General features: G+C 42.1%; 1 protein-coding gene across 1 annotated transcript in view; it reads left to right on the top strand.

Moving 5' to 3' along the window:
* The window catches only part of LOC126266731 (glycosyltransferase 25 family member-like), a 62,957-nt gene extending 37,025 nt beyond the window's left edge, over positions 1–25,932 (top strand). The window contains exons 4-5 of the mRNA XM_049971216.1: positions 24,237–24,356; positions 25,739–25,932. Coding sequence (XP_049827173.1) covers positions 24,237–24,356; positions 25,739–25,932 — 314 coding nt within the window. The remainder of the gene's footprint in view (positions 1–24,236; positions 24,357–25,738) is intronic.
* The last annotated feature ends 933 nt before the right edge of the window (positions 25,933–26,865 follow it).

Below are 26,865 nucleotides of genomic sequence, written 5' to 3'. Positions count from 1 at the left end.
CTGGTTGAACAACACAGTGTTGCCAGATCACTTGTGTTGGCAGTCCCACTAAGCTTCTCACACACCTTGTATATCTAGTCAGTAGGTTGTCTACAACTTTAATAGACAAAATTGATGATACCACATGAACATAAAACGTTAATGTAATCACTCTCAACAAAACCAAATATTTAAATAAAAAAGCAGTCTAGATCACAAAAATTATTTATTTTCAGTTCCTGTAACCAGTTTTCATCTATATGACCATTTTCAGACCATAGGCTTTGCAAACATTACACAAAATCTACAAATCTACAAATAAATGACTTAAAAATTACTAAAAATGAAATATGGTGCAGGCATCCATTCCATTCCAGTTATGTTGCATGTACCAAATTGTTAATACTGGGTCAGTTAGCATTGATGTTATGTAACTTTGAAGATAACTACAACTCATATGGGTATTGTGTTACTCCTGTATGCAATATATATTGTTTGAAACACAGGCTTCCAATCTGCTATGTCTGCAAGTTTAGTAGTGACATTGTTGCCACAATAACTACTTGAAACATTGCTTTTGTTCAGTTTATACAGAGGGAGAAGTCACTGTGTTTTTATCTTGAAGTTGGAGAATTATAGCTATCTCTGTGATGGCACTGATGTACAATTGTACCACATGTTTTCAGACATTGTTTCTATAAGCCATTTGATGGAGATGCCTTTGGGTGAAGCAAAAGGTGCAAAAGACATTTTTATGGATGCACAGCGGTGGAATTTTGCGTATTTGACAATTTTGTCAAGATTTTGCAGCACTACATAAGGCTGTTAGGTGGCATAACTAGGGTACTGTAATCCTCACTCCACTGTTCCTCCTATTCACCATTGTTGTATTGCTATATTTGAATGCACCAATAAAGCAAAGTCAATAGTTAGGTACTTTCATTTATTGTTCAGTATTCTACACAAGAATAATTTGTAATTCTAGAACTTCTTGTAACTGGTTTTGACAGAAAATAACTAAACTGTCAATTACAAACTCCACTCCTACCACACGGTCTTAACTTGTAAATTGTAGTGATAATGCAATATTGTGTTGCCTAAATAATTAAGAATAATTTAATATGAAATGGTTTGGTTGCTACAAATGCTTAATTATTTTAATAATATAAAACCTTATTATCAGTGTTATGTTTCTGCAGAAAGAAAACACTGTAAATTTCGATTTTTAAAACTGATCTGTATAATGTTAACAAATAATATATAGTAAAAACGCAAATTTATATTCAAAACATTTTTTTAATGTTTAATGTCAAGGTAACTACATCATTTTCAACACAAAAAATTGTGAGATATTAACTATAATCTTATACAAAAGAGGAACAAAAAATAAATTGTAATCAAAAGCAGACTAATTTATTATATGAGAGTTCAATTTGATGGAAAGCACTAGTCTTACTTTTTGTGTCTGAAATGCTTGTCAGACCACCATTTTTACCACAAGAGACAGTAAAAATGTCATAAGCAACACTGATTGCACTTTCTTCACAAGTCATTGAATTATTTTTGTTTTAACAAGAACAAAATAAAAGTTTACAAAACCGTAACCATTTTTCTACTCACAAATGATATACTGAAAACTAATCTTTCACTGTTTTGCTGCTGAAGATTACTCAATTGCTCCATCAAACTGACATCTATATCTATAGTACGTACATACAGCCACCTTATGGTACATGGTGGAAGGTATCCTTTACTTCTAGTCACGTAAAATGTACGTTGGTGGCAGGAAAAAGTGTTCTGCATTCAGCCTCAAATGCTGGTTCTCTCAATTTTCTCAATAGCACTCCATCTTCAGGCCACAAGTGGCCCATCGGGACCATCCGACCGCTGTGTCATCCTCAGCTAAGGATGCGGAGAGGAGGGGTGTGTGGTCAGCACACCGCTCTCCCGGTCGTTACGATGGTTTTCTTTGACCGGAGACGCTACTATTCGGTCGAGTGGCTCCTCAATTGGCATCACGAGGCTGAGTGCACCCCGAAAAATGGCAACAGCGCATGGCGGCCCATAGCATCTCTCAAAATGAATGTCACCTTCCCTCCAGTGATCCTGATTTAAGTTCCTGAAAAATCTCCATAATTCTTGTGTGTTGTTTGAACCTACCAGTAAGAAATCTAGCAGCCCACCTCTGAATTGCTTCAGTGTCTTCCATTAATCTGACCTGGTGAGGATCCCAGACACTTCAGCAGTATTCAAGAATGGGCCTCACCAGTGTTCTATATGCAGTCTCCTTTACAAATGAACCACACTTTCCTAGGGGGACCAGATGCAATTGTTTAAAAAGGAGGACAAATAGCTTCAAAAAGGAAGACAAAGGAAGAAAAAAGAGGGCACATCAAACGGGTCAACTGCAGATGAGGATACCACCCGTCAGCTTTGGACAAGTTAGGTGACTGCCAGGAATTACTGGTGAAACTAGTAGTTAATTGTTACTGATGGTCAGGTGGTGGTTAACTGAGCAATATAAAAAAAATTAAAATCATTGATTATGGTGACAGTGTGGCGTCAATTGTTTTGTTATGTCAGCAACATGGAATTGTTTACAAAGCGAAAAATGTAAGACAATTCACCTCCCTTCATTCGATGCACCGCTACCAACATCTACAATTCAAGCAGCAAGTGACGACATGTAAACTACACTTTAACCTTCCGAGTAAAAGTAAATTGAATAACCTTCTGAGTAAAAATAAATTGAATGACTATGAAACAATGAATTAAAACCATGACAGTTAATCTGTCGAGTTATTTCTTACCTTTATTGGCCACTGAGACGTATGTTCCAGCTCCATATATCTTACATTCCGCTTCTAATTCATTTCTCCCGTTCTTAAAGCCGGATATTTGCAGAAAAGGACTTCAGAAAATGTACACTTTCATTTAGGTGTAGCCAAATATTTTACGTAACTCACTCGGTTAAAAATTGCACTCACAAATCACACATGCACTACAGGAAGTCAAGCCAATACAAAACGAAGATACGAAATGAAAATTTAAAATAATTGGTATTTGCATTCGCTTATAGGTAGATCAACGATAACATCGACGATCCTGGTTCCACTTACTAACACCGCCTTCATGTGTGTTTATCACAAAGGCTGTGCCAATAGTTTAAGTATTTAGAAAAAGAGCAATAGAACGGGACAAATTGTAAATTTAACTGTATTACGCTCAACTTTGCGAAAAAGCCGTACACTGTAAAAATCCGCCTGGACCCCCAGACAAAGAGCTAAAAAGAAAATGTCCGGATTAATCCGGATGTCTGGTCACCCTACACTTTCCTAAGACTCTCAGTAAACCATAAACCAAAGTGGACCATTCACTTTCTTACTACAGTCCTTACATGCTCATTATATTTCATTTTGCTTTGCAGTGTTACTTCTAGATATTTATTCGACAGGATTGTGCCAACAGCACACTACTAATGCTTGATTTGAATGTTATGGGATCATTTTTCATACTCATCTGCATTACCTTACTTTTTTCTATATTGAGAGCTAGCTGCTATTCATCACACCAAATAGAAATTTTGACACCTTTCCCTACACCACAGCATCATCAGCAAGCAGCTGTACACTGCTGCTTAGCCTGTCTGTCTGGTCATTTATGTATGTAGAAAATAATAGTGGTCCTGTTACACTTCCTTGAGAAACTCCTGATGATAATTTTGCCTCGAAACACCCGCTATCAAGGACAGCAAAAATTTCATTTGTCATCGAACGAGGTGATGCAGTGGTTAGCACACTGGACTCACATTCAGGAGGATGATGGTTCAAACATGCATCCCGACATTCTGATTTGGGTTTTCTGTGATTTCCAAAGGTCACCTGAGGCAAATGCCAATATGGTTTCTTTGAAAAGGCACAGCTGACTTCCTTCCCCAATCTTCCCTAATCAAATGGGACCAATGACTTCACTGTTTGGTCCCCTCCCATAAATCAACCAACCAACCAACCAATCATTTACCAGTCTCCACCACCATGCCATGTAAGGCCACTGAGCATATTTTGAGATATGAAAAAATAAGCTTAAGTTTGCTACAGTACCTCATGCAGTTAGTGATGGAGACAGTGACTGCCATACTTCTAGCTTCGATAATTTGATGGAATTGCAGCTTGATGTCAACATCCTGCAGGTCAAAAGTTTTCCATACATTTGTGCACCATCCACAGTGCAGCTGTAAATTTTGCTGTATCTGTGATATTTGCTATTCACTTCCTCCTTATCAGGACTGAACCATATTCTTCCTGTACTGAGAAGAAACTGAAAATTTTCATCCATTTTGTTTACTGTGGAGAACCTTGTGTTCATTTCCACATGAAAATGCTACATCATTCCTTTCATTACTCTTTCCATTTCTTGATCAGCCACCAATCCTGTGTTGGAGGTCCACACACCAGCCATTGGATTTCTTCATCTAATGTTCCTTGCAATGTCAAGTTCCAATTCTTTGCATGATCTGATCCTTCCTCAAGTGACTTGGGTATTAACTTCTCTCTTTCTTCATGGAACTTGTCACATACTGTCTTACTATCAAGCACAAAGTTATGCATATTCATATAAGTTTCTTGGAGGCTTTTCAGAACTTTGCCTTCATGAAAATTTCATCGCAGAATCCCTGCATAATCAGGAAGTCAACTCTCAACATGCAGTTGTGTAGTTGACTTACATCATCTCTTGTTTCTCTGGTCTCAGAGTCATCTGCTTCCAACCTGAACTATCTGTGCAAGATACTGCCTGATGCAAAACTTCTCTTCTTATGTTCTTCCTGGTCTTAAATTCTCATAAGAAGACTACGGGCAAGCTTTTTTTAGGTACCTCTCAATATAGTGTCAAATGAGGAACGAAAACATGCTACAGCTGAATAGTTCCAAAATGATATCGTCATCGCATCTTTAATAGATTAGTTATCACAGTTCACAAAAAGAGCTCTATTGTGTCTGTCTTCAATCTGTCAAATAACTTTGCCCTAATGACTAGTCATCCTGCTTCACTGCCAATCCATTTCCATTTATCCTAAGATGTTATTTATAAGTGTTTTGATTTCATTCAGGCTTATTTTGATGAAGCCAAAGAAATACTCTTGAAGACCCATACTTCTATCTTCAGAATCCATGTCAACATATCTAACAACTTGTGATGTCTGCTTGTAATTTGCCTGATCAGGAGTCAAGTTGAACAAAAACTGTTAGTGTTTCACATTATGTTTCGCATTGAGAAGGCTGCAGTGAACAGCAGATCCTGTTACATGAATGGGAGAAGACATGTAAGATGTGTTAAATGTTTAAATTTCCACTTGGATGAGATATTCTTTCATGATAAGATGAATTTTCAAGCAGCTTCAACAGACCAAGAAGTTTTCATGCAGACGAGGTGTCATTTCTCACCAAAGCCACTCCCTGTGTCCGGAAAGCCAAATTTTGCAGTGTCAGGTATTTTAGGTAATGAACAACGCCTTTTAGAGTTTGCACTAGGTTTCCTCCTCCTCTTCAAACTCTTTCCACTGTGTCTGTCATAACTGTTTTTTTATGTTTCCATGAAGATCCAGTATTTTAACTGTTTTCCATTATGTACATCTGCCCGCCTGTCTCAAAGAAGACAAGAACGCCCAGTTGAAGAACAAAATACCGTACATACAAAATCATGCTACCAACCAGCAACTTATCACTGTCCTTACATCCATTGCCAACATTCCTCTTGAACCAGCAGTTGCTCATTAGATTATTTATTGAATGAAATGATCCATCATAGTCCAAAGTTTTGCTTGCATTTTCACTTGAAGCATCTTCACTGCTGGATTTGTGCAAATCATCTTCGCTGCTAGCTTGAACTGTAGGTTCAGATCTAGCATTATCTGTTTATGTTGGCAGATCAGGAGATATCACTGAAGACAAGCTACTTTTTCTAGTGATTTCCAGAAATGCCTTGATGTACCTTCTGTAGTTTCCACTTCTTCTGTCTTCAAATTCCCTCCATCCCTCCTTCCACTTCTTTTCCTTTTTATTTGATACATATGGTGGGACGAGAAAAAAAGGGAAGTAAGAAAGGTGCTATTCAAGCATTCAGTGAAATGCATGTGTAATGACGTTTTGGAGGACTGGGATTCAATTCTCCGTCTGACCATATCAATGCTTTCTGTACATCACTTAAAGCAAATTCTGGGATGATCCATTTGGACAATTTCCTTCCTCATCCATTCCCAATCCAACCTTGAATACCTTTTGTAATGACAAACATGGGTAATACAGGAGACACAGTTTGAGAGTACACATCAATGCAGCTAAATAAACTTCAAGAAGAAGGCTCCAGCATTAGAGCCAAAGTTTTGGTAACAAGAAGAATATAGTCTTACAAACATACACAAAATGTGTGGCAATATGGTGAGAATGACTCTCTTTTTAAGTAGATTTTTATATCTCTCTGATTATTCTAAATACAGAAAGTTCCTGATGATTCAGGGATGAGGTGAACCTGCAACTACACAAATAACCAGAAAATGTGGATAATCCAAAATACAAATCTTTTACAGGAAATTGCTATTTATTGTATGTACTGTATTTAACATCATGCTACATGCCACACTTGAAAGCCCACTGTATTATTTGTGTGTTACTTTTTGGAAAATGACAACTTGTTTCCAAATTACATTTTTAATACACTGTATTTGGTGTCACTTGCTTTCAGCTCATTTTGGGAAATGAACTGACAATGGTTCTCATTTTATGGAGAGTTAAAACATGGGAAATGTCAAACTTATTTTTTCCTTACACTCTAATAACAGATCATCACATTTGATTGCCTTAATGCGCTTGTTAATGGAATTGTTGGTCATCTCTTCCTTGATCTCTTCCTCTGCCAAACACACTTCATTCACTATATGTGCATCACTTAACTGTGCAAACCCCTGCTCATAGGCATCACTGTTTAGCCAGTCATGTATGATTTATGTCTCCTGTGTCTTCACAATGAGAAAGTTGTATTTTAAATGAAAATAATGATTATAATCACAACAGATTGTTTCGAGCTTCATTTTATTTCGTCAAAAATTCAATGGATAATCCTTAACCAGGATAGCCCACAAGCTGGATAATTGGTTCATGGATAATCAGGAGCTTTCTGTAATTGAAATATGTCAGCTCTTCATACACATTCCACCTTAAAAACTTGAAAATGAGAATGGGAATTTGAAGAGTGATATTGAGTATATAACATGACCAGAGTTGATAACAAACAAATGAAAAGTGACAGCTGCACCATAACTTTCAGTACACTTCTCTCACCAGGCTACATAAAGTCTAGATGTGTGTTCCTTATATTTAACCTCATATTTTCCAAGGGATGATTTGCTTTAATTGAAAAGCCTGGACTTCCTCATGCTCAGGAAGAGGCAAATTATGGGAAATGCAATCAGCAGTAATCACATACTTGCTCCTAGAAATGTGAGGCAACTTTTAGGAAAACATCCAGTTAGGAGCGAGGAATGTCCAATGTTCCAAACAGAAGATAAATACAAGACTGTAAGTAACAGAAGATATATTGAACCATGAGGCCAAGAAGACGTATGAATGTTCGTACTGCCAATATTCTTTCTTTCACCATAATATAAAGATGAAAAAAGTGTGTCCGAAAGCAGTTATCATTTAATAAATCAGAGATACTGAAGCAGAATTGGAGCTAATGGTTAAAAATACATAATCTATAGGGATTCCTTCAGCCAGTTTATTGTCTCTGAATTGTACTCAGTAAATACAACAATCTAGATTCTTGTAGCTGCAGGTGTCTCGTAGGAAACAATAACAGCAACAGTATTTACATCATCATTGTGCAAAGGGGGAAGCACAACAAAAGGGGAGGCACTAGAGATGATATAGTTGCTCTTTCACATACCTGCACTCAGTGATAGAACTGTAATGAAGGAAGATATGTGTTGTAGGGTAACACTGCAAAAGTGAAAGGAAACATACACATTTCACTTCGAACTTTATTCTCTCAGTATTTTTGACACATCTGCAAGATTTCTCTGAAAGATCAGCATTTCTTAAGATGCACTTAAAGCAGTTTGGTTGCCATAGCAATCAATAACACATTGTTCTCCATAAAGGGGTAGACTCGTACTCTTGTAGGTTTCCTTTTGTTGTGCATCCAACATATTCACGACCTGCACATGGGTTTTACAATTTACAGGCAGGTGCCTGCACATCATACACCTTAATGTCAGCTTGCATGTGGGTAAGAACATGGCCCTAAACTTCACTATATGCATCTGCACACCACAGTTCTGCACACATTCAGACACACGCGCAGCTGCACCCTGCTCAGTTGCATGGTTAAAACGCATGTGTGAGAGCCTGTATTAACCTATGGCATGTGGGATCTTTTTTGCTTAGAGAAACAATTCAAAGCCACTTCAGTTTGACTGTGTTAGGGCTGTTTAACAGCAACTTACATTTTAGAATAAAGAAGTGATAGGTAACATCTTTCATTGCATACATTTGAAAGGAGCAGTTTTGAAATATATTTTCAGCATAAACATTAAGACTCATCTTGTAATGATACCCCATCTTTCTAATACCATCATCGTAAAATGTCGTCACCTAAGACCTCAACCATGCAGGACCACCTGCACACAGTTCTTTATCATCATCAAAGTTTTGTGTTGTGAGACAGGTCCTCATGTGTGGAAACAAGTGAAAATCACTTGGAGCAGGGCCTGGACTGTATGGTGGATGGACAGAACACTCCCATCTGATACCGTATGAGATCTGTCAAGGTTTAATGGCTGTGTGGAGTTGTGCATTGTCGTGAAAGAAAAAAAAATCCTTGGAAAACAACATCCCTCAATGTTTGTTTTGTATCTCTCTTCTTGATTATGTTAGTGTTTCACAGTATCTCTCACTATATATTGTTTTCACATTCAAAGAAATCTCCCAGAAGCTTACTCTCTCCGTCCCACAAAACAGTTGCCCCATGGTCTTTCTTGATGGCAATGTTTGCAAACATTTCCTCAGTTTCACGCAAAAACTTATATAATCTCATGCAATAAACTGTTGTTTTGTCTTGGAAGTCCATGAACTGTACCCAAGTCTCATCTCCTGTTATGACATGATCACAAAATGATTCACCATGCTTGTTTTAGTTGTCAAGAAACATCAAAGACGCCATGTTGTGATTTTTGTGGTCTTCTAGCAAGAGTTTCAGTACCCATCATGAGCACAAAGCTCATGGTAGCCTAGGTTTTGTGTCCCAACACAAAATGATGAAGTTTGTGAAATTTGAGGAAAGTGTGGTGACAGCTCTGAAATTGTGAAGCGTCACTTTTTGTAAATCCTTTATTGGTTTTCTCCACCTGTTCAGCATAAACAGTGCTTGGGCATTTCGCATTTCATTATGAACCTTAGTGAAGCCATTGTTAAACATGAAGCACCATTGCCTCACTCCAGGTTCACTCATTACATCATTTCCATCCACTATACAAAATTTCTTTCAAGTTTCAAATTATCTCAGTTTTTTGGTGAACAAACACCAATTCAGTGGTCTTATCAACTTGTGGAATTTTCTACTGCAGCTCACACTATAAACATACACAGTGAACAAAGCCACTCCACCTCGCTCCCCCTCCCTCCAGGGTATGACCAAGCGAGGTGGCACAGTGGTTAGCACACTGGACTCACATTCGGGAGGATGACGGTTCAAACCTGCATCCGGCCATCCTGATTTAGGTTTTCAGTGATTTCCCTAACTCACTTCAGGAAAATGCTGGAATGGTTCCTTTGAAAGGGCACAACTGATTTCCTTCCCCATCCTTCCATAATCCAATGGGACCAATGACCTCTCTGTTTGGTCCCTTTCCTCCAAGCCAACCAACCACCAGGGGCTTACCATGTTTTGATGAGTTCATGCTTGGCTACCATGGTGCTCCAGCCTTTGCAGCACCTTTTCCCTTCTGTTCTCCTTGTCTGTTCTCCTGCTATTATTTTTCCCCCTCCCTTGGGGAATTTTTGAGATTGTATTCTGAAGGCATAGTAGCCTGACATCAGAACAGTCCCTCCTCTGTTTTTTCTTTCTTTCTTTCTTCATCATCTCTTGTCCTTCCTCTACTGGAGCATTTTAGTTTCCTCTTTGTTTCTTCTTCCTCCCTGTGCACTCCTGTAGGCCAGCCTGTGTGTCTGATGTGGAACGGGTGGATGAGTAAAGCCTAATTCCCAGCCCTGGGTCTACAGGTAGGTTTCGCACATACCCTCTGGTACAGGCCAGGTTCAGGAGGAGCGATTGCCTGAGCTGTTACCTTCCCCAATTGCCAATTGGTACCTCTGCCAGGAGTTAGGGATGCGTGACCTGAGGTGTGTTTAAATAATGAAGGTCAGTATTTTACTAGGGTTAATCCGTTTATATTTCAGAAAGATCTTGATACAATTGGCAATCTGGTGAAATTATGCTCTCGTTTATGTAGTAGCACTTTGTTTTTGGAGACCAATTGTGATTCTCAAGTCCCACAACTGCTTGCAGCTTCATTCCTCCATGGCGTTCCTATTCATGTCAAGGCCCATAGAATGCTAAAATCTCCATGTACTGTTGTTTCAATTAGGCTGCTCGATGGTCTGACCAAGGGAGAAATCCAGACTTCCTTCTCTGATCAGGGCATCACTGCAGCCCACCGGGTAATGAAAAAGGTTTATGCAACCTTAGTGCCTACACGCATTATTCTTCTCAGGTTTGATAGAGTAGTGCTTCCAACGAAGTTCAAAGTGGGCTATGAAGTCATCACGGTCCTACCATACATTCCAAACCCAATGCGCTTCTACCAGTGTCAACATTACAACCACACATGAATGAATGTCCTGTCAAAACATGACCCAGTGTGTTACTTGTGGTAGGGATGCTCATGATATTAATTACCTACCTCCTCCTCCCTGCTGTATCAAAAGAATGTCCCACGTATCTTGATGAGCGGGTCGTCTTCGAGATCTGGGTGACAGAAAGATTGCATTGTACTGTTGCTTGCAAATTGTTGGTTAGTCAGAAGCCCTGCATTTTACCATGTTGTTGTTGTTGTGGTGGTCTTCAGTCCTGAGACTGGTTTGATGCAGCTCTCAATGCTACTCCATCCTGTGCAAGCTTCTTCATCTCCCAGTACCTACTGCAACCTACATCCTTCTGAATTTGCTTAGTGTAGTCATCTCTTGGTCTCCCTGTACGATTTTTACCCTCCACACTGCCCTCCAATGCTAAATTGGTGATCCCTTGATGCCTCAGAACATGTCCTACCAGCCGATCATTTCTTCTGGTCAAGTTGTGCCACAAACTTCTCTTCTCCCCAATCCGATTCAGTACTTCCTCATTAGTTATGTGATCTACCCATCTAATCTTCGGCATTCTTCTGTAGCACCACATTTCGAAAGCTTCTAATCTCTTCTTGTCCAAACTATTTATCATCCATGATTCACTTCCATACATGGCTACACTCCATACAAATACTTTCAGAAATAACTTCCTGACACTTAAATCTATACTCGATGTTAACAAACTTCTCTTCTTCAGAAACGCTTTCCTTGCCATTACCAGTCTACATTTTATATCCTCTCTACTTCAACCATCATCAGTTATTTTGCTCCCAAAATAGCAAAACTCCTTTACTACTTTAAGTGTCTCACTTCCTAATCTAATTCCCTCAGCATCACCCGACTTAATTCGACTACATTCCATTATCCTCGTTTTGCTTCTGTTGATGGTCATCTTATATCTTCCTTTCAAGACACTGTCCATTCCGTTCAACTACTCTTCCAAGTCCTTTGCTGTCTCTACCACAATTACAATGTCATCGGCGAACCTCAAAGTTTTTATTTCTTCTCCATTGACTTTAATACCTACTCCGAATTTTTCTTTTGTTTCCTTTACTGCTTGCTCAATATACAGATTGAATAACATCGGGGATAGACTACAGCCCTGTCTCATTCCCTTCCCAACCACTGCTTCCCTTTCGTGTACCTCGACTCTTATAACTGCCATCTGGTTTCTGTACAAATTGTAAATAGCCTTTCGCTCCCTGTATTTTACCCCTGCCACCTTCAGAATTTGAAAGAGAGTATTCCAGTCAATATTGTCAAAAGCTTTCTCTAAGTCTACAAATGCTAGAAACATAGGTTTGCCCTTCCTTAATCTAGCTACTAAGATAAGTCGTAGGGTTAGTATTGCATCACGTGTTCCAACATTTCTACGGAAGCCAAACTGATCTTCCCTGAGGTCGGCTTCTACTAGTTTTTCCATTCGTCTGTAAAGAGCTCGCATTAGTATTTTGCAGCTGTGACTTATTAAACTGATAGTTCGGTAATTTTCACATCTGTCAACACCTGCTATCTTTGGGATTGGAATTTTACCATCTGGCACTTAAAGTACCATTCTTGTCACACCTTGTTCCACAAAGTACATGGTCATGCTGACTTGCGACTTCAAATTCAGCATTGCGGTTTAAAATTGCCCAGTGTCGCAACAGTATCTCCATCTCCTTCTCCCTTACCTATGCAACAAGCCACCAAATATTCACTTTCATTGGCAAAATCACCTGCTACACAACCAGAATGCCAGAAAGGACAGAAGGAATACTTCTGCGAAGACATTTTATGTCCCTGCAGCCAACGAACATTGGAGTCTATATCAGCCAACCCACAAAGACTCCAAGAAATCAAACAAAAGCAAACGGTCTTTTCCTTTTACGGTCTTGGAGATCCTCTTCAATTGTGTCGCCATGCGATACCCTCACCTGGCTGACCTCCGTGTTGTCGGTGCACACTGTCAACCATTTTCTGCCCTGGACTCTGCAGACCGACCAGGGAGAATGCTGTCAACTCTGTAGGTCTCTTGGAGCAGGATGCTCCATCCTCTGCACCCTGTAGTATTGAGTCTTTAAAGGTTGTTGCTCAGCAGCCATCAAGGTGTTGAAAACACTTCACATTTTCCTCCCCCCGCCCCCTCCCCCCGCTTTGCCCGTCATGACTCCAAAGGAATGTTTGCAGCATTAGATCCAACAATGAGGAGTTATGTTCATGGAATCACAGTGTTCACTTGTTTTCTGCCTCCAAAAAACAAAATTTCTCCTCGTAACTGCTTTGACCTAACCCATTTCTTTGTGGTCCTTTTTGACCTTCCTCCTGAGGACAACATTCCGTCTCATGAGGGAGTCACACTGCTCATCCAGGATGATGTTCATAGTCTAATCGTCTCACTGAACACCCAGCTCCAAGCTGTTTCAGTCCACATTTTCCTTCCTTGCTTCACCTTTTCTCTTTGTACTGTCTACTTCCCCTCCCCCCGCCCCCTACCATCATTCAGTGTCACTAGGACAGACTTTCTCCAGATTACTGGACAACTGTCACTCTTTTTTGCTGCTCAATAACTGTAATGCACACCATCCCCCTTGGGTCTCTTCCAGAACCTGTCTAAGAGGTGCCCTCTTGACTGGCGTGAATCAACTCAACATCATCTGCCTTATCACTGGAGGACCCACATTCCTTTCAGACTCCATGCACACCTATTCTCATTTGTACCACTCGTTCTGCAATGCCCAGCTTGCCCATATCTCAAGTGGTCCATTCTCTCTGACACATACTTGAGCAACCATTTCCAATGTGCTACCCTTTTGCTGACTCCCACCCCACCCGTGTGTAAACCCAACTGGCAGCTTTACTCCTCCCTGGTGACCTTTGATGAACAATACTTCCTCAGTTGTGACGATTAGATTGAATACCATACAAATGTTATCCTTACTGCTGCAGACCGTTCCATTCCTTGTACTGCACCTTAATCACACCATGTCATGCTCCTGTGGTGTACTGAGTCATGTGGTGATGCAATTCGCATGTGGAGACATATGCTCTCAATGTTGTTAACCATCATCCTACAGTGGCAAACTGCATTCATTATAAACAGTTGTATGCACACTGTCATGGCATCTTTGGGATAGCAAGAAAGCTATGTGGATTTAATTTCTAGTTCTTTTAACAGTTTACTCCCTCTTCTGTCATGTGGGCCAATTTTTGACAGCTCTCTGGGACCAAGATCCATTCCTCAATTTCTGGTCTGACTGTAGCAGATGATGTTGCTGTGGACCACACTGTGTCTCCAACACCTTTGGCCACTATTTCTATGAAATTTAGAGCTCCACCCACTACCACCCTGCCTTCCTCCATTGGGAATGAGTGGAGGAGGCTCAGCTGATATCCATCTCCTCTCATAATCATGAATGCTACAATGCTGGCTTTACTGTGAGGGTGCTAGATATGCTCTCACTTCATCCAGTCTCCCTCCCCAGGGCCTGACAATGTTCACATTCAGATGTTCCAGCACCTCTCCTTTATGGGCAAGCACTTTCTCCTTCATATGAAAAAATGCGTCTGGGAAGATGGTACATTTTTCAGGTGCTGGCGTGAAGCCAGCCATTCCTAAGCCCAGTAAGGACAAACACCTTCCCTCTAGCTACCACCACATTTCTCTCACCAGCTGTGTTTGAAAGGTGGTGGAACATATGAGTCAGCCCCCTGTGGGTTCGGGGGTAAGAATAGGCCCCCGGTATTCCTGGCTGTCGTAAGAGGCAACTAAAAGGAGTCTCAAAAGTTTCGGCCTTATGTGATTGTCCCCTCTTGGGTTTGACCTCCAATTTTCAAAATTTCCATTGTTAGTGTGTGCCATTTGGAGAAGGACGCCTTACGTGGTGTTTTTCTATTGGTCCATCGTGCACCACCATCTTGCATGCTATCTATTGTCGTGTGGAGGGATTTACACCCCATGTCTTCTGGGTTGCCTCCTCGTCTTGTGCGCAATCCCCTTCTTAGCGCCCACGACAACTGTGGACCCTTTCAACACCTAAAATCCAGCACGGTAGCCAGTCTGTTGTGGTGGGGTCGTCATGTACCCTCTTGGTGGTAGCCCCCTGACCACGCAGGGATCGCACTACAGATGCCAGAGCTGTTTCCTCCCCATGCATGCCAAGGAGTATGTGCCCATCTTGTCTGGGGCACGGGGACTCCAGGCAATGGGATATCGGCCAGGTACCCATTGCTTTGGCTGGGTGGCGCCCTTGGGGAGAGCCCTCGTTCGGAGTAGGTGGCATCTGGGCGGGTGTGGCGCAATGAAGCGCAATAAATCACACCAAGCTGGTGGTCGCACAGCCACCAGTGTCTCTAAGCGAGGCAGAGTTGACTTTGATGCTGCACAATATGACCCTCAGTCGTTCCCCTCGTTGGCTGCACCGTGGGAGGGACACAGATCTAGTGCCAAGCCGAAGCCTTACGTACCACAATACCTTGTCTGCAGCAGGACTGATGGTGACTCCTTTCTTACGACAAAGCCTCTGTTTTTTGTGGAACACCTGGAGGATAAGTTTGGGGAAGTGGCAGGGTTGTCTAAAATGAGGAATGGGTCCATCCTCCTCAAGACGTCCTCCCCAGCCCAGTCACGGCCGTTGCACTTGTGTGATAAGCTGGGTGACGTCCCTGTTACTGTTTCTCCCCACAGTAGCTTAAATATGGTCCAGGCGATTATTTACCATCGTGACCTACTGTTACAATCCGACGACGAGCTGAGAGCCGACTTGGAACGACGTGGTGTGCATTTTGTCCGTCGTGTACATAGAGGACCCAAGACTAACAGGGTGGCCACCGGTGCCTTTATCTTGGCCTTCTAGGGTGCTGTATTGCCTGAGAAGGTCAAGGTAATGGTTTACCGTTGTGACGTCAAGCCATACGTCCCTCCCCCGATGCGGTGCTTCCAGTGCTGGAAGTTTGGGCATATGTCCTCCCGTTGCCCATCCAGCGCCACATGTCAAGATTGCGGACGCCCATCTCATCCCGATTCTCAATGTGCGCCTCCGCCTGTCTGTGTCAACTGTGGGGGAACACCACTCTCCATGCTCGCCGGACTGACCCGTTCTTCATAAGGAGTGGAAGATAATAGAATTTAAGACCCTGGACCGACTTACTTATTGTGAGGCAAAACTGAAATTTGAAAGGTTGTATCCTGTCCCTCTTCGAACATCTTATGCTGCAGCCACGGTATCATCGCCCTCGCGGGCGGTAGTTGTCGCCTCATCTGTGCCACCTTCAGTGGGCCGTAGGGGCTGTGCATCTCTGTCTCCCCCCCTTGTGCCTGGGGGGCAAGCCTTCCTCTGTCGCCCCCTTAGCAGTTGGGGGCAAACCCTCTTCTGTCACTCCTCCTGCGCATACTTCGGGAGTGACATCTGCTCAAAAACCGTGGAGCTCGATCCCTCCCCCTCCTTCTCCGCCGGTGTTGCCTCTGCCGGTGAAGCATCTCGCCAGAGACTGCCAGAGACACATCCTCACCATCTTTAACCGCATTTGGAGCGAGGGCGTGTTCCCGTCGCAATGGCGAGAGGGTGTTATTGTCCCCATCTTGAAGCCCGGTGCGGACCCTCTGGCGGTGGACAGTTATCATCCCATTACCCTCACCAACGTTTTGTGCAAATTGCTCGAACGTATGGTGGGGCAGCGTTTATGTCGGGTCCTTGAGTCACGCGGTCTCCTCACTCCATCCCAGGGTGGCTTCCGTCAGGGACGGTCTGCTGTGGACAATTTGGTGCGGCTGGAATCTGCTATCCGTACGGCCTTTGCCCACCATCAGCATCTCATTGCTGTATTTTTTTATCTGCGGAAGGCATATGACACCACATGGAGGCATCACATTCTTGCTACGTTGCATGAGTGGGGTCTTTGTGGTCAGCTCCCAGCTTTTCTTCAAAACTTTTTATTGCGCCGCTCTTTCCGGGTGCAAGTCGGTGCCGCCTCTAGTTCATCTTATATACAGGAAAATGGGGTCCCGCAGGGCTCGGTGTTGAGCGTCTCCTTATTTCTAGTGGCCATTAATGGTCTGGCTGCAGCGGTGGGGTCGTCGGTGTCTCCGACGATTTCTGCGTCTCATTTAGCTCAACGACTACGGGTGTCACCAAACGCAGGCTGCAAGTAGCCATACGCAAGGCAGCATCATGGGCTCTGACTCATGGTTTTCAGTTCTCTGTAGCCAAGACTCGAGTTATGCACTTCTGCAGGCGTCGGACGGTGCACCCTCATCCTGAACTTTACCTCGACAGCCACCTACTTGAAGTGGTGGACACTAGCCGCTTCTTAGGACTCGTCTTTGATGTCCGGCTCACATGGGTTCCTCATATTACTCAGCTGAAGCAAAAGTGCTGGCGGCACCTCAACGCCCTCCGCTGCTTGAGCCACCCATCTTGGGGTGCAGATCGCTGCATGCTGTTGCAATTGTACAGAGCCCTTGTGCAGTCCAGGCTTGCTTATGGGAGCCTGGCATATGGGTCTGCATCACCCTCAGTGGTGACGTTGTTGGACCCCATACACCACTGCGGGGTTCGGCTTGCAACTGGCGCTTTACGTACGAGCCCCGTGGATAGTCTACTGGTGGAGGCCGGGGTTCCCCTGCTGCGGATTCGCTGCCACTGACTGCTCACCGACTATGCTGTCCACGTGCATTGCTCACTGGGCCATCCCAATCATCGCCTGCTTTTCCCTGCCATGGTCCTTCCTCTGCCCGACCGGCGACCTAGGTCTGGGCTTTCCATTGCTGTCTGCGTCCAGTCCCTGCTGTCGGAACTGGGGTCATTCCCTCTTCTGCCTCCCTTCCGTGTCCATGCACCCACGCCTCCATGGTGTGTGCCCCGTCCATCCATCCATCTGTCTGGACTTGGCACACGGACCCAAGGACTCGGTTCTGCATGTGGCCCTCCGTCGCCGTTTTCTTGCGCTCCTCGCCTCATTTTCAGGCTGTGAGCCTGTGTACACTGATGGTTCCCTGGTTCATGGTCGTACTGCCTATGCTTTTGCTCATGCTGCCCATGTTGAACAGCGCTCCTTGCAGGCTAGCTGCAGTATTTTTACTGCAGAGCTGGTGGCCATACCGCGCGCTCTAGAGCATATACGTTCCTGCTCAAGGTACGTATATCGTCATCTGTAGTGACTCCCTGAGCAGCCTCCAGGCTGTCGACCGCTGCTACACCTCTTCTCCTCTCGTATCCTTTATTCAGGAGCCTGTTTTTGCCATTAGTCCTTTTTATGGTTCCATTTAGGGCGGTCCTGCACCTTTCCCTTTCTGTGTCCCTTGTCCTCAAGTCTCTAATAATTGGTTGCAGATTTTAGTGTGTATTCGGATGGTTGAATCTTTCCCTTTTTTGTTCTCATGGTCAGTCAACCAGTCTTAGTCCCTCTTCTTTTCTTCTGTTTCTTTCTGTCCGGTGATTTCCCTAAATTGCTCCAAGGCAGATACCAGGATGGTTCCTTAGAAAGGCCGTGCCGATTTTCTTCCGTATCCTTGGCACAATCCAAGCTCGTGCTCTGCATCTAATGACTTTGCTGTCAATGAGACGTTAAACCCCGATGAGATGTTAAACCCAATCTTCCTTCCTTCCTTCCTTCCCATGCCAGGGGGTGTTGGAGCAATGTCTATAGTGCAGTGCAGTGCAACTTATTGTCCTTGCAGTACATCCTGTAGCAGTGTGGCGATGTAGATACAAGTGTCCTGGCTGGTCTTGACAAAGTTCTGACAGATTTGCTGCAAGGTGTACCTGGCTCTTTGCCTGGAACTGAGTGGGTGATGGAATGCTACTTGCTGGAGGTTGTGCTCAGCTTTAAATATTCAGTGGAGGAAGGATATCTGTAAGAGTCAGATGACCACATAACCTGTGGATGGAAATGGTCCCTCGAAAGCAGTACCACTATTTTGCTGATATGCATGCGGTAGCATGGCTGATACCATTTGGTGCACCTGTAACAGCCAGTGTCTCAACTGACTGTTTATAATGATATCGTGTACAAAACATGTAATGACTGTGTGATATTTGTAAATAGTCTTAGAAGAGAAACACATGTCGGCCAAGGCTAGGCAAACCTGTTGGTTGAAGACGTTGTGCTGGGAGCATAATGTAGTTGCATACAGCTGATATACAGCAATTACCCGTACACAGATGGAGCCATATCTCAACAAGAGGAAGCAGAGGATCACAGTAACAAGCGATATCAGAGGACTAAGATAAAATTTGGAGTGAGGAAACATAACTAACAAAAATGATGTGCTCAGGAAATTTGAGGACTCTTCAAAAACTGTGATGTTTTCTGATGCCACAAGTATAGTGATAAAGGACCCAAAGACATCAACACTCTGTACAAACAGGAGAATAGCAGAACTGGCTTGCAGCTGTTTCCTTAATCTTAAAAGAAAAAGAAACTTATATTATGCAATTCCAAACAAACAAAATGACTTCCAGGTACCAGAAGCAGAGGCCAATCTATGTTCATGCACTGAGTGAGGTGCTATACGTGAGTTTCCTTGCCGTTGTGATGGATAACAAGCTGAGTTGGCACCAGCTCATGAATAAGTTAATTAAAAGGCTGAGTCCTGCCTGCTTTGCACTCATCAAACATGCTCATTTTGTTGACCTGCTGACAGGACTGCTAGCAAACTTTCTCTCGGTACTTCCCTCCAGCACAATCTTCTGGGGCAATTCAGCTAGGGTCAAAAACAGTATGTTCCACTGAAGTATGCAGCAAGAATATGAAGACATGAAAGTTGATAACTGAACCACTTTCAAAAGTCTTTTCAGGGTCCAAAGGTTTCTTACACTTACATCCATAATGACATTTGTATTTAATGTCAATAATGAATTTACAGTGAACTGTGCAGTTCACAACCACAATACTGAAAGTAAAATTAATTAACAATAGACTATCTATCCTTATCCAAAACTCAGAATGGAGTTTCATATTCTGATTACTATTAAAAGACCAGTCCTAGGTTGCACATTGCTTTTTAATGGCTGAAAAACAATGCATTTCATCTGGGTAGGGCATCATTAGGTTATCTGAAAGCACAATGAAAAATGAACATAATAAATAACTAGGCATGGTGCTCAAAAGTAAAACAAAAAAGTAAGTATTTAGACGTAAAGGGTAGGAAATCACATAAAAATGTTATAGTTACTGGCAAAAAAACATTTGTCAAACTGTCCTAAAATACCCAGTATAAAAACCACCAAGAATAAACCTAAAGAAGAATACTTAAAAATTTTTATTATTGGTTTACCTTGTGCAATGTGGAGAGTAAGACCATACACATAAATTGTAAACATGGCTCTGGGGCCAATAAAGACTATTGTGCAACTGAGGACTACCTTTTAATGTTAATCACAATGTAAGGTTGCTATACCACCGTGCCACATTGAATTGGAATAAATTTTATATTCTGGTTAACAGTCTGTATGTGGTTGCCGAAGACATCAGACCTGAAATTTAATCCCCAGACATTCAAAAACATTCTTGAAGAGAGTATGGGAGTTCATTCTTTCCTGTTCAGTTTAACTGACGAAGTCTTCTCAGGTTTTCAGCCATATTGTGGTGTCAGTGCAACAGTTTGACAAGTTTCCTACTCATCATCTTCAGAAGAAGTGTTGGATTCACATTAGATTTGTTCCTTTATAGGCATTGGGTTGCAGACTCATCTGGTGCGCCAATCCCATATTTCTGCAGGGTTGTGGGCAATCTGGGGGTCACGTCAAAGTGCTGCCTGTCTAGTCCATCTCTCTGTGTCAAGAGTGTTCCTGGTAAGATACTGCTGCCCCAGTTGAGAAGATTGTCTTGTAGTGTTATATCCACTGCAACTCTGATGACCGAATGCCAAACCCTTTGACATGCCGCAGAACTTCTCTCTGTGCAAAACCAATCATGTGGCCTTCATTGGTGCTGTGCTCTGCTACTGCAGACTGGCCAAGGCGTATGCTCCTCACATGTTCAGTGCTGCAAGATGTCTCACTGTGTTTGGCTGCTGTATTGCATGCCACGTGCTGTAGACAGCAGGTGCGCATGCTCCTAATTGGTCTTCAGCAGACCTAAGCATATTGTTAATTTTAACATTGAGTGGCAAATGCTTTTAAGTTGAGTTTCTCCATTATCCTGGCAGCCCTGATTGTGGGCTGTCCTGTCTATGGAAGTAACACTAGGCATTTGTTTCTTTATTTGAGTTCTTTTTCTTTTCCCAGATGCTTTAAAGCCATAGTGTTATTGGTGCTGAAGGGTACAACATTCTGACCATATCCTTGTCCAGTCCTGAGTTGTTGAGAAGTAAGATGGCCTTCTTTGTCACACTATGTGTGGGGTCCTTCTTCACTCGCGTGTATGCTGGATCCTGTGCAACATCTCAATTTTCTGTCAATAGTCATCTGACGGTTAGAGCACTGTCACATTGCCTCTGTTGTCAGGTGCTAGGATGACTGATTCAGTGTCCTAATGGAGGGCATGTATAGCCCTGCACTCTGGCAGTGAGACATTATTATTCATAATTTTGGCTTTTTCACAGATACGGCTCATTTCTCTTCTCATGTTTTTATCAGTATCAGAGGAGAGTCGACAGCTGGCTTGTTTGACACTGCTGATAATCTCTCACATAGGTAATATTTTTGGAACCAGTGTGGGGCCCATGTCCCCCGCCTTGAAGGCCGCCCGCATTGCCACCTGTGCTGCCCCGCCAGTCAATCCACATGCTATTTGTTTGTTTCTTTCATCAGTTGACTGAATCGAGTAGTTGTACTTTCCTATGTAGCACACACATGTATGTCGTCATCATTTTATACGTTTCTGTCTGACACGTAGATAGCCAACACATACGTATGAGAAAAGTCGCGGCCATTCTAGTGATCATGATATGATATTCTGTCTGGCATTTGTTCGAGAAAAGTCATGAATATTCTATTGTTTTCTTGTACAGAGAACCTTCGATACGTAGTGTTATAAATATGGACTGTTGCTGAACTGTAAGCTAGTTTACATTCAGAGGCAGAAATATTAAGACTGAGGTCGACTATGGAGGAGGATCAACTTAATGGCTTAGCTCTGTTGAACTCTCACCCTGACATTGATTGTCCTATTGATGATGTACTTAATCAATTTTCCAGGAAGAATGGGTGAATAGAATTCATAATTTAAGGAAGAGAACCACAGCTGTAACTTTTTTATATCATAAGGTGGCATGGTCTTGTATATATGCATAATCAGTTTAAATAAAACTTTCTTCAACTTTGCATATGACTTGATTATTTTTTATTACTATAAAAGTAAAGTAGCTCAAGGTATTTTTAGCACCCCCTCCTTTAGGTGTTTCTGTATCCACCACTGCTTGGAATTGGTGCAAAATTCAGACCTTTTGACAGCAGTAGTGTTGTCACCTTGTTCAGTTCCTTTCTTGTCAAACTGACTTACACTGGAATCACTAATGTCAATGTTCTGCAGATGAGCCCCAGAAGTAGTTAAAACATGTTCTCTTGTTTCACAGCAGCTTTCTGCTTGGAGATTTCACTGGTTGCAAATATGTTTCCATCCATCACCTCCCATATGCAAAGTGAGAGACTGAATGCTAGTTGCAGGTAGCTAGTGAACAAAGTTTTTTTTCAGTTTTGTCCAGTTATAGCCTGTTGAATGTCACATTTGTTTTTGAACAGACTAAAGTGCTGTGCTACACCATAGGTCCTGAGATTCGATCTTCGGTGGGCAGAATAGAAAGTCAGTACCAGGACCCAACATCCAGACCCCCACCCCCCACACCACCATCCAGCTGGAAGGGGGGGGGGGGGGGATGGACCAGCACTGCTAGGCTCAACGTCTTTTCTGGATGCATGTGACTGGCCAACCCAATGGCCTGTCTGCAGGGTCTGCCATCCAGCAGCTATAAAGAAATGAACATGACATCAACCCACCTTAACTTCATCTGAAGATGAGGTGTAGGAAAACTTTGCACCAACACAGTGCCATGGCTTGTCTGATACCTCCAGAAGATTTCTCAAAGCTGAATAATATCTCATTAGCCATTCCTTCTATAATTCATTGGAATATTTGGACTCTGCGATCTAATTTCTGCTTAATTCTGATGTTCATAGTAAGTAGATTTTGACTTTGCCAGTATACAGACAACTGGTAGTGTTCTGTTCTAGGCAAATACTTTTTCATGTATAAGATTAAAAAAAAGCATCTTGGAGTGTGAGAAGAGGAGCAATGGCTTTTTCAAATCAGCATATACATTTATAAACGAATCTAGAATTCCATAATTATCAGTGTGAGTAGATTAGCACTAGTCATAATTTGTTATTAGCATACTTTTCAGATGTAAGCTGCATAAATAACTTATGCCTGTAAATACATGAGCTGTTCCACATGCCTGAAACTTTTCCTTCATGATGGAATTCACAAAACTTAATCTGTGAATTAATTAATTGGTAGCTGTTTCTGCATCTTTCATTGTCTGAGAACATCTACCATACCTTTTGCATTGTCAGTTAAAAGCTGTAAAAGAAATGACCTTTTTAATCCTTGTTTAGTGCTTACAAAATAAGTTAAAAAGTTTCAAACTTCTTTGCCTCAAATAGGCTGCTGTTTGATGTCTCCATACAGGGGACAATTTTTTTCCAAATCATAAAGTGACAAACAGCTAACCAGGATTATTTTTCTCCACCCATCGCCAGAGTCTCAAGTGAGCTATTATTACCTTTAAATTCACAGTCGGAATGGCTGGCCAGAACTCTCATCCAGGAGGTACAATTTTAGTATTTCTGATAGGTGCAAAAACTGAAAAAATATTCCTAACTTTTGGAATTATTAGTTCCTTCTTCAGTGAGGAATGACAATTTTTTTTTCTGTGCTGAAAGAAGCCCACCTCATAATAGATATGGTTTTATATAAAAATATATGAAGTGGAGTGAATTGCATTGGAAGAAAGTTAGTAGGGGAGGGACTAGATGTGGAAAAGGGATACTGTAAAGTATTATTGGAAGGATGGGTGTAATTGTATGCTATTGCTGAAGAATCTAACATGATGAATGTGGAAACTGAGAAACCTGTAGGAAAAACAAAAACAAAGCATGCGACATAGATTGTTGGGGCTGCTGGTTTAGAGATGTGCTGGATTCTTGTAGTTTGCCCAGTTTAACATCCTGTAGGATATATTTAACACATTATCTGCAGCAGCGAATTCTTTCAATAGAAACAAAGCTACTGCTTATTCTCACGAGCTAGTAGATATAGTAATAGAAGAGATGGGTAGCATTTGTAGAATTATTTTTTACATGTAATTTAATGTTGATCTCAGATTTGATGAGTTTTGTTAAATTTTGTAACATCCTCTGCTAAAGAATGTTTATGTTGCAGGAATTCCACTTCATATTTGCAACACAGAACCATTTGGGTACATCAGTATACCTCTTGGAGATGAAGCAAAGCTTGAGGATGATTTTCTCCAGATAACTAACGTAAAGGTGTCAGCAATTGGTAAGCAACTTGTTATGCATTGAATCAGAAACAGCAGCATTCAAATGAAGATTTGAATGGGATTTGAATATGTCTGCTTAATTAAATGAATGAAATCAGAGGAGGTCAAGACTGAACCTTTCATTTTCTGAAACACTTTAGACAGTACAGATGAATGGGTGGGTGGGTGGGTGGAGGAGAGGGGAGGGAAAAAGAGGGGAGTTTAAGAGACAATGTGGATTTCTGAAGTATTATGTATGTGACTTTATTAAGGAAAAAGAAGTAACTACATGATCAGCACCAGAAGACCAATCAATGCTGACTTGTCATCCTGTCATCATTTGCCAAATTACATCATTTGGATGTTGTGTGGTAGGACATGGCATCAGCACACTGCTGTTCAAACTGTTGACAGCCTTCCAGACATTTGAATCACTGCTTCTCATTCAAGTAGCTCCTCAGTTTGCCTCATAGGCTGAGTGCATCACATTCTAGTCCTCCAACCAAGGAAACATCTGTGGGAGTACCAGGAATTGTACTTTGGTATTCATCTTTTCAGTCAAGCACATTGACCACTGAGCCAATGATGTGGAGCCTAATTGTATAATAATGAGGATTACGGGAGCCAATCAAGATAGTCTCAACGTACCATCCAAATGTTCACAGTGTTCAGCTGCAAGTTCTCAGAAGATAATCTTGATGGATTGTCTCATGTTCATTTGCCCATCATAGTGAATCAGTTCTCTACTCTCCGCACTAATCTATTGTAGGTTACACAAAGAAAGAATGACCTACTGGTAAATGATATTGGTGACATGAAGTCCCTGTTCCCATATGATCAGGTTGAAAACTATTTATGTTGAATCCAGACACCGAGATTTAACAGCAGTCAGATGTGGACTGAGTCTGCTGAGATCATAAGACTCCTGCCAATTAGCACTGTTAACATCTTAAAATGCTAGTGTACTATGGGGAAGGTTTCTGGGATTATGATATTTTTCCACAGATGAAAGAGTATTACAAATAAAGGAAGAGGGGAAAATCAGGCAATTGCTTCAGGCCAAGTCACGCATCCAGCTACTTCTGCACCCACATTTGCTGCACAAAGTTTGGCAAAATGGACAATAACAAATCTTGAAGCCCATTGTTTCTGATGCTATAGTGTTCTATCATTCCATCTTTCCTTTCCTCCTAATGCAAAAGCTCTCTCTCTCTCTCTCTCTCTCTCTCTCTCTCTCTCTCTCTCTCTAAACATTGTATATTTTGTCATTATATTTACTTACAAAAAGTATTTATCACATGTTAAATTTATACTTTGTGAGTGTGTTTGGGAGGGGGGGGGGGGGGGGGGGGGGAGAGAGGGAGGCACATATGTGGACTCAAGCATGTTTGTTTACTTACAGCTGACGGTGCTGACTTTCCAATAAATGACATTTTTCTGGACTACATTATTTACCCAGAGCCAGATGCAATGGGCTTTGATGAAGTGTATATGATCAATTTACAAAGACGCCCAGAAAGGAGGAAAAAAATGCTGAAATGTTTCCAGGAATTAGGTATTGCAGCAAGTATCATTGACGCTGTCGACGGAAAGTGAGTAGCAACGAAATAAAAACCTTTAGTTCTTTTTTGCCTTTCTATTATGTACTGTTTTCATATCTGTTTTTATGAACAAACACTGCCTTTTACAAGAAATAATTGCTGATATTATTCATGTAATATTAACAAAAACAATGAAAAGTTGTTGATATTGGGCAGAAACAGCAACATACAGTATTCACCATATAGCAGAGATGCTGAGGCTGAGTCGTGATAGGCACAATAAAAAGATTCCCACAATTAAAGCTTTCGACCATTAAGGCCTTTGTCAGCAGTATACACACACACACACACACACACACACACACACACACACACACACACACACACACACACAAACATGCACATGTGTCTGCAGTCTCAGAGAGCTGAGACCACACTGATAGGTGATGTTAGTGACTGGACTGTAGTAGGTGGTGGTAGATGGATGTATGGGACAGGTCTTGCATCTAGGTCTATCATAGGGGTATGAGCCATGAGATAAGGGATTGGGAGCAGGGGTTGTCTAAGGATGGACAAGTATATTGTGTAGGTTCGGTGGACGGCGGAATACCACGGTAGGAGGGGTGGGAAGGATAGTGGGCAGGACATGTCTTATTTCAAGGCATGACGAGAGGTAATCGAAACCCTGGCGGAGAATGTAATTCAGTTGCTCCAGTCCTGGATGCTACAGTGAGACCCTCGGTACCTTGGTATATTTTGAGAGGGACTGCTCGTCACTGCAGATGCGACAACAAAGGGTGGCTAGGCTGTACGAAGGTGACTTCTTGGTATGGAATGGGTTGCAGCTGTTGAAGTGGAGGTATTGCTGGTGGTTAGTAGGTTTGATATGGACGGAGGTACAGATGTAGCCATCTCTGAGGTGAAGGTCAACGTCTAGGAAGGTGGCTTGTTTGATTGAGGCATTACCTACAAACAAATTCACGGTACG

The sequence above is a fragment of the Schistocerca gregaria genome, chromosome 4 (assembly GCF_023897955.1).
Source record: "Schistocerca gregaria isolate iqSchGreg1 chromosome 4, iqSchGreg1.2, whole genome shotgun sequence".
Lineage (NCBI taxonomy): Eukaryota > Metazoa > Arthropoda > Insecta > Orthoptera > Acrididae > Schistocerca > Schistocerca gregaria.
Note: the sequence above shows the minus strand (reverse complement) of the source record. Positions and strands in the feature narration are given on the sequence as shown.